Source organism: Phascolarctos cinereus, unplaced genomic scaffold, assembly GCF_003287225.1.
Source record: "Phascolarctos cinereus isolate Bilbo 61053 unplaced genomic scaffold, phaCin_HiC Scaffold_2;HRSCAF=192, whole genome shotgun sequence".
In the NCBI taxonomy this organism is placed as follows: domain Eukaryota; kingdom Metazoa; phylum Chordata; class Mammalia; order Diprotodontia; family Phascolarctidae; genus Phascolarctos; species Phascolarctos cinereus.
This window is the reverse complement of record NW_027555625.1, coordinates 189923967-189931979: the sequence shown is the minus strand read 5'-3', so window position 1 is coordinate 189931979 and position 8013 is coordinate 189923967. Positions and strand designations below refer to the sequence as shown.

Sequence of the window (8013 nt, the reverse complement as noted above, 5' to 3'; positions counted from 1 at the left end):
GAAACAACCAGCAGTCTGTTTCAATAGTCTAGGCATGAAGTGATGATAAGGGCCTGGACCAGGGAAATGGAAGTATCAGAGGAGAGAAAGGGTTGCATGTGAGAGGTATTATGAAGGCAAATTGATGGGCTATGGCAACAAATTGGGTATGGATGTGAGAGAGAGTGGGAAGTCAAGGATGACATCTAGGTTGTTAGCCTGGGTGACTGGGAGGATAGTGGTACCCTCAACAGTAACAGAATAAACTAAAATAATAAAAATAAATAAAAAGTAATAGAGAAGTTAGAAAGGGGAGTGGTGGGAAATAATCAGTTCAGTCTGAGTGAGTTTAAGATGCATGGGAAATACAGTTCAAAATGTCCAATAGGCAATTGATGATGAGGGACCAGAGTTCAATAGAGAGGTTAGTGTTGGATTAGTATATTTGAAAATCATCAGCAAAGAGATAACTGAAACCATGAAACCATGGGAGCAGATGATATCACCAATATGAAATAGTTTAGACAGAGAAGGCCCAGGACACAGTCCTGTAGAATTCCCACAGTTAGTAGACTTGACCTGGATAAATTGGCAAAAGACCTAGTAGGAGGATAGGAGGAAAACCAGGATATGGTAGGTTCAAGGAAACCTAGAGAGAAAAGAGTATTAAGGAAAAGAGGTTAATGAATAGTGTCAAAAGCTGCAGAGAGATCAAGAAGGGTAAGGATAGGGAAAAATCCATTAGATTTGGTAATTAAAAGATTTTTAGTAACTTTGGAGAAAGGAGTTTTGACCGAATGACAAAAATGGAAGCCAGACTGTAGAGAGTTAAGAGAATGAGAGGAAAGTTAGTGGAGGTACCTATTACAGATGACCTTTTCAAGGAATTTAGCCACTAAAGGCAGGAGAGATATGAAATGTTAGTAGTGGGGATGAATGGATCATGTCAGTGTTTTTTGAGGGTGGGGGAGACATGGGAATGTTTGTAGGCAGCAGGGAAGCAGTTGGTAGGGAGACATTTCAAAAAGTCAGAATAAGGACAATAGAGGGGGCAGGATTCTTATTTTGTATTGTAGTTTGCTTTTTTACATTTCTCATCTGGGCTATATTTTTGCTTCATGAGGCCATATATATTTTATATAATTTTGTTTTGTCTCTCCTGGAACATTTCTCTACTCCCAGTTGTTGCTTTATTATATCTATTGTTGAATTTCTTTGATATTGGGGGCCATGTGGGAATACAATACAGCAAACAAGGAGACATTCAGCTCTCATAGGAACCCATGACCTTCCTAAAGTATATTCCCCATCAGTGAGAAAGTTCATGCTAAGAATGTAAGCTCCTTAAGGCCAAAGATGGTATCATTTAAAAAAATTTTTGGATGGCCAGCACCCAACACAGTGGCTTACCCGTAGGAGCTGCTCATTTTAATTAAGCACATTCTCTATCCCTTTCCCACTCTCTGTTGTCTGGACTTCATCTTGAGACTCCCTAGGTAATGATTTCTTTATTCCCCAGGAGAAGTGACATTTTCCCTGGGTACTTTCCTGAAGGTACCACACTCACGGTACCCCTAATGTGACTCCTTTATCCCCTTCTAAAATTATTTATTGGTAACTCACATCGAAATTTACTTTCTCACTGCTCTTTCTCGCTTGATACTCCCCGTAAGGATGCCATATCCACGCTTTAGAAAGAATGAAGACAGACTGAAGCTTGTGCAGAAGAGGCAAACCAGGATTAATGAGAGGAGTGGATACCATGCCTACAGGGATGGACTAAAGGAACAGAGGAAGTTTAGCTAGAAGAGAGAAGGGGGAGGGGATGATAAAGGTCTTCAACTAGTTGAAAGATAATAGGATGACTGTCAGTAGAAGAGGGAATAGTTTTGTTCTGCTTGCCCCCAGGGAGCAGAAGTAGAAGCAAATAGGTGGAAGCAGCAGAAGCAGATTTCAGCTCCTTGTAAGGAAGAACATCCCAACAATTAGAGCTATTCAACAGTGGAAATTGATGCCCCAGGAGCAATGGGCTCTGCCTCATCTAGACAGCTTCAAGTTGAGGCTGGATGGCAACTCGGCTAGAATAAGGAGGAATCGTAATTGGAAATGGGACTTAATTAAGAGACCCTTTAAATCTCTTTTCAAAGCAAAGATTCTGCCATTCAGGGAAGCCGAGGAGTTCTGTAGCTTCCCATTCTGTGAAGTTTATGTCGAAATAATTATCAACTTGTTGAGCTACCGCACGTGTTCAATATTTGCTCATTGAGACAAGCGGGAACCTTAGGCTTTGCGCGTACAAATTTCAGACTGAGCCACGCAGACTTGTCTCTTTCACTCCCTTGCTCCGCCCCTCCTCCCTCCTCCTTCTCCTCACACCCCCCTGCCCTTTCCCACTAAGTGTCCTGCTTCGGTGGGTAAAGGGTGGGGAGGGAACCTACGGCGCATGTGCACAGCTGGCCGGACACCCCCCTCCCCCCACACCTCCCCCACCTCTTTGCTCTCCCTTCCCCCCTCCCCTTTAGGCAGCTGGGGAAATCCGCTCAGCTGCTGCCTCTGCTGCCGCTGCCGCTGTGTAGCCACGGTCTGGCTCTATAGAGGCAGCCGGGCCGGGTGGAACAGGGCCGGCACCAACTTGGGTGCTGCTTTTTGTTGCCGGCTCTCGCACCCCCTTGCCACCCCCTCCCCCTGGCAGTCTCCCCTCAATCGCAGCTCCAGAGACTACTCCTCCCGGGTTTGCAATGGCCCCCTCTAGAACGGGTCTCCCGCGCTGGCTCCTGCTCCTCCTGCTCTGGAGTGCGGGTGTCTTCGTGGGGGTCTCCCCGCAGCTGGGCAGCAGCGGTGGGGGCGGCGGCAATGGGGGGTGTCCCAGCCGCTGCCTCTGCTTCCGCACCACGGTACGGTGCATGCATCTGATGCTGGAGAGTGTCCCTGCTGTCTCACCCCAGACCTCCATCCTGTAAGTGGTTTGCTGAAGGGCTGAGAGTTAGTTTGTGGGATTCTTATGGCTTCTCCGGGGAGGGGTAGGTTGTGATTGAATGGGCCGTGAAAAGCTTACCCCCTCCCATCTTTCTGGGGTAGGGGGAAGCGGGGAAATAAATGAATGAGGAGCTGGCGCGGGTTTGGGAGATGAGATTTGCCTTAGTGTGTGTTGTGGAGTGGAGTGGGTGGGGAGTGAGGCATCTGGCCCCAGAGCTCTTTGTCTTCTTTGGCCCCATACTTGGTAAGACTTCTTGAAGCCGGATCTGAGTCTACAGAGATTCTCCCTGGGCTCCTGCTTTGTGCCAGAGGGAGTCTCTTTTGTTAGCATCTGGAGATTCCACAGCTGAATTTGGAAGCTGCGGGGAGCAGCAAGGGAAATCCTCACTCTTCGCCTACCCAGTCTTTTTTCTTTTTCCCCATCTCATTTCTCCCCCGGCCCCCGCTCTCATTTTCCCCAATTTTCCTACCCTCATTCTCTCGTGCTTCAGCTCCCCCATCTTCTGCCCTATTCTCTCCTCTCCTCCTCTCATTTTTCTCCTCCACTTTCCTTCTCCTCCCCTTCTTGTTTCCCCCCTCTTGCACCCTGTCTCCTTGTCACTCCCTCTGCTACCCCATCATTCACTCCCCTCCCTCCTCTTCCCCCCTTCACCCAAGAATACCTCCAGTCCTTTCCATTTCTTGCTTCTATCCTATCCTTTCCCCCTTCTCCCTTCCTTTCTTTAGTTTAACTCAAATAATTTCCCAGCTCCAGAAAATGTGGTTCCCTCCTCTGTCTGTAATTGTTAAATCTCTCATTACCAGCTTTACCTGGGTCTGAAAATGCAGACCCTCCCCCTCCAGAGTTTCACAAATTAGACACTGCTGCTGCTCCTTTTCTGGTTTCTCTTGAATTTAGCTTGCCAAGTTTTCCAGGAATTTTACCACCTAGGGCATACAGAGCTTTTCAGATTTTGCAGAACAAGTTCCTGTGAAGAGAGGGATCAGAAGATACTGAGAGGAACATTTCAGAGAGCCTTCGACACACCTATTGCATCTACCTGGAAGTAGTCTGTTGCTTGCAAACCCTTTCATTCATTTAAATGCTGGATTTACTTTCCTCATGCAACAGGGTACATTTATAATATAATTTTTTTTCACATTCAAGTTATGAATAGCACAGCTCACAGAAGATTCCCTCCAAACACAAATGCAAATCCAGTGTAAAAATTGCCTGCTGTCTTGGGGCTTCCCCAAGGAAAGTGTTTCCCATCTTTTCGAATTTGTGTATTTTCCTGGGATACAAAAGTGCCACCAGAGTTCGCTACAGGATTTAATGTATTCACAGGACTTGCGATTAAACTTTGATTAGACATTTTCAAAACCCATAAAAGCAGCCGTTCATTTTAGATGCTGAATATAATTTAATGGCCTATAGCTCCATTTTGGGATGCCAAAAATAGTTTTCACTTTTCTTGGCTAAGTGAAAGAAGTTTTGGCAGTATGGAATGGGGTCCTGCAGAAGCTGTAAAAGTTTTAGTGAACTATTCAGGAAGTGGGTGGTTAGTGTTTCTTACATTTAAAACAAAGTACATTTACAGAACACCTTTCATACTGATCATTTAAAATTTTCTTTAATTACTGTAGTGGTTTTTTTGGGGGGGTAGGGGGAAGTGGGGTCAATTATTGTCTTTGAAAATTGTTCTCCTTAGTGATAAGTTTTTCCAGCCTGAATTAATGGAGGTGGTGGTACTCCTTGTATATTCAATGTAGCAGCTACAGTAATATAATTTTTTTTCTTTAAAAGGCTGGGCAAGGTTTCTTTGGATATGGGTATTTTTAATCCTTCTGTGAGTCAGTGGAAAAAACTGGGACAATGCAAGTATTATACTCATCTGGCCAGACTTTAATATTTTCTAATCTACTCTTGTCTTCAAACCTTATTTGCTACCTGAAAGAAACTTTAAAGTATTAGGTATACTTTAAAGGGGACAAAGATGGTATCACATGTGTGTACTAGTATTAATGCTAAGTAAATATTAAATAACTTTGTATTTCTAAAAGTGGCATAGGGCTTGAGGTCAGTGGTACAGTATGGTAAAGAGCTTGAAGAAGGATGACATGCTTCTGCTTTCAAAATTTACAACTCTCCTTGGGCGGAGGGGCAGGAACCAGTAGGTTTCCAGCTGTGCTATGGAAGAAGAACTTAGAGGTGGTGAACAAGGATGTGGAATTCGATGACTTTTTCATCTATTTATTATGCAGATAATATTATATACTATATATTATATGTATAAGCATAAATATATAATATAGGTGTATAATACAGGTGGAAGTAAGATGAGAACATATTCTTAGTCTGGTTATGTAAGCTATGATTGTTGATGAGTCTGACAGTCAATAAACATTTATGAAGTGCCTAATTAAGTGCCATGAACTTCCCTAAATGTTAGGGATACAAAAAGGTACAAGACAGTCCCTGCCCTCAAGGAGTTTACAATCTAATTAGGGAGAAAACCAGCAAATAAATACGGACAAACTGAATACAGGATGAACAGGACATAATTAATAGAGAGAAGGCACTAGAATAGAAAGTTGGTTCACCAAGGGAAGGGGAAGCCAAAAAGACTGAACCAGTTGTTGTTAAAAAAAAAAAATTCTTCAGTGTTTTTCAGAAGTACCTTCTCTGCCTCAGAGTCCCTCTTTTCCTTAAACAGCTTAGGGACCATTACAGGAAGTCTTTTCTGATCCTTCCAACTTCTAATGACCTCCCTTCCAAATTACCTTATATTTTATTACTTTGCATTTATATTATATATGTATATACACATATAATATGTATTAACCTTCTATTTGTTTCTATATGTATATATGTGCGTATACATATGTGTGTGTGTATATATATGTTATATATATGTAATATATATATATGTATTTAGATATAATATAAATCTTACATTCTCCTGTTGTCTTCCCCAATAAAATGTAAGCTCAGTTCTTGAGTAGGAATAATTTAATTCTTTCTAATTGTATCTCCAGGGTCTAGCACTGTGCTTAGCCATACTTCATAGATATTTAATAAATACTTTTTAATTGATTGTCAGGGTCCACTCCAATACCAAATATCATGAAAGTGGCCCAGGGTTCTCAAGGTAAATCACTTGAAATGCCAGGCAACTCCTAGCAAGGTGGAAAGAAAGTTTGAGACTATGGACGTGGTTCAGAAACCTGGTCTTAAGACCAACTGAGTTCTGAGGAGCTCCTCACCAGGCTGGCTGCAGGGTGATTCATTCTTTTGGCCAATATAACCTCTGAAGATATTTGAATATTTGAAATATTGAAGTGTAATTCAGAAGTAGGTTCAGAAGAAACTTAAGGGATTATTTTTCTTATAATTTGAGTAGCGGTTTGAATCAGCTTGTCATTCAGGTTCTGACATTATTCAAATATAACGGGAAAAGATGAGAGATACTCAAGCATAAACATGTAGGGAACTTGTAAAATGACACAACTCATATTTGACTTTGATGTCTACAAACTTGTAGCTGTTTTAAGGACTCCATAACATTTCACTATATGTTATTTTCTGAGATGCTCAGAGATGTATAGTGGAAATGGTTTGTTGGCTTAAAAATACCCTATTTGTTGTTGCAAGGGGATGATTATGACAGTAATTCTTTGGAAGCATATACCAAAATTAAAGTATAACAGAAAACAAGTCCCTCTGCAATTAATTTTTTAATGCACCTGATTCCATATGGAAGTTCCTACCACGGTCAGTCTCCTTCCACATCCCTCTGCTTCCTCTCCTTAGCTTTTACTATATTGAGGTAATAGAATCAAGCCTTGAAAAGTAGCTTTCTTGAAATCCTTTTCTTCAAGGTTCAGTTCAGGTGCTACTTCCTCCATGAAGCCTTTACTGATTCTTTCTTCTCTAGCACCCTATTTGAAAATTATCTCTCCCTTCTCAAAATTTTGTTAAACTTCTTTAGGCTCTTCTTTTGCCATCATCACAATATGCCTTGGATCATATTAACTTGTGCACATGTCATTTTGAAATTTGTATGTACTCCATTGGACTATGAACTTCTTGGGGTCACACTATTACTTTAATATATTTATGTCCTCTGAACAGTGCCTTCAGAGTGGATACTTACTTATTTTGCTGACTGGGTCCAGTACAAATTTGTGTTAAATAATCTCACCTGACTTTTATTGAAGCAAGGTAGTCCTTTTACACCTTTCCCTAATTCATTATTGAGCTCAGAATTTTTATTCTATTACAGAATTTTTAATCTATTCTCAACCTCACATGGCATCCCCTTACTCCACCATCTTGGCTGAAGATTCTGCTTAATACTTCAGTGAAGGGGGGGGGGAGAGAGAGAGAGAGAGAGAGAGAGAGAGAGAGAGAGAGAGAGAGAGAGAGAGAGAGAGAGATGGATGGATGGATGGATGGATGGATGGATGCATGCCTGGAGTTCCCTTTTTTCCCTTCCTCCTTATCTTCGGTCACTAACATGTCTTCTGTCACCATTTCCTCCTTTACTTCTGTCTCATAAGAAGAGGTGACATTTCTTCTTGCAAAGACTAACCTTTCCTCCTGTGTCTCTCACCCTGTTCTATCTTTTCATCTCTAGTAGATTGTTCCTTCTATTATCCCGAGTCTCTCTCTAATCTTCAATCTTTCTCTATTGACTTCTTCCCGATTGCTAACAGACAAAACTACGTTTCCTTTATCCTTACACACACACACACACACACACACACACACACACACACACACACACACACACAATACCCTCACTTTATCTATCCCAGCTAGCTATTATCCTATATCTTTTCTCCCCGTTATGTGGTGGGGTGTGTGAAGGAAGAGAGGGAAGGGAAGCCCTCAAGAGGGAGAGAAAAGCTGATAGAAGATTTCACATTTAGCAACAATGGAAGAGTGACCATTGTGGATATATGTTAGGTTTGTTGGCATACAGGCATGCTTGTAAGTCACCTAGGCACTTGCTGCCTTCTTTGAGGTAGTCTGTGGCCAAGTGTTTAACTACCTCTAAAGCCATCACTGGGATT

At 42.0% G+C, this 8013-nt stretch overlaps 1 protein-coding gene across 1 annotated transcript in view; it reads left to right on the top strand.

Annotated features, from left to right (window-relative positions):
• The first annotated feature begins 2481 nt into the window (after positions 1-2481).
• Positions 2482-8013, top strand: part of PXDN (peroxidasin) — a 144083-nt gene continuing 138551 nt past the window's right edge. Inside the window, 1 exon segment of the mRNA XM_020965833.2 lies at positions 2482-2935. Within this exon segment, the coding sequence (XP_020821492.1) occupies positions 2718-2935 (218 nt within the window). The 5' untranslated portion in view covers positions 2482-2717.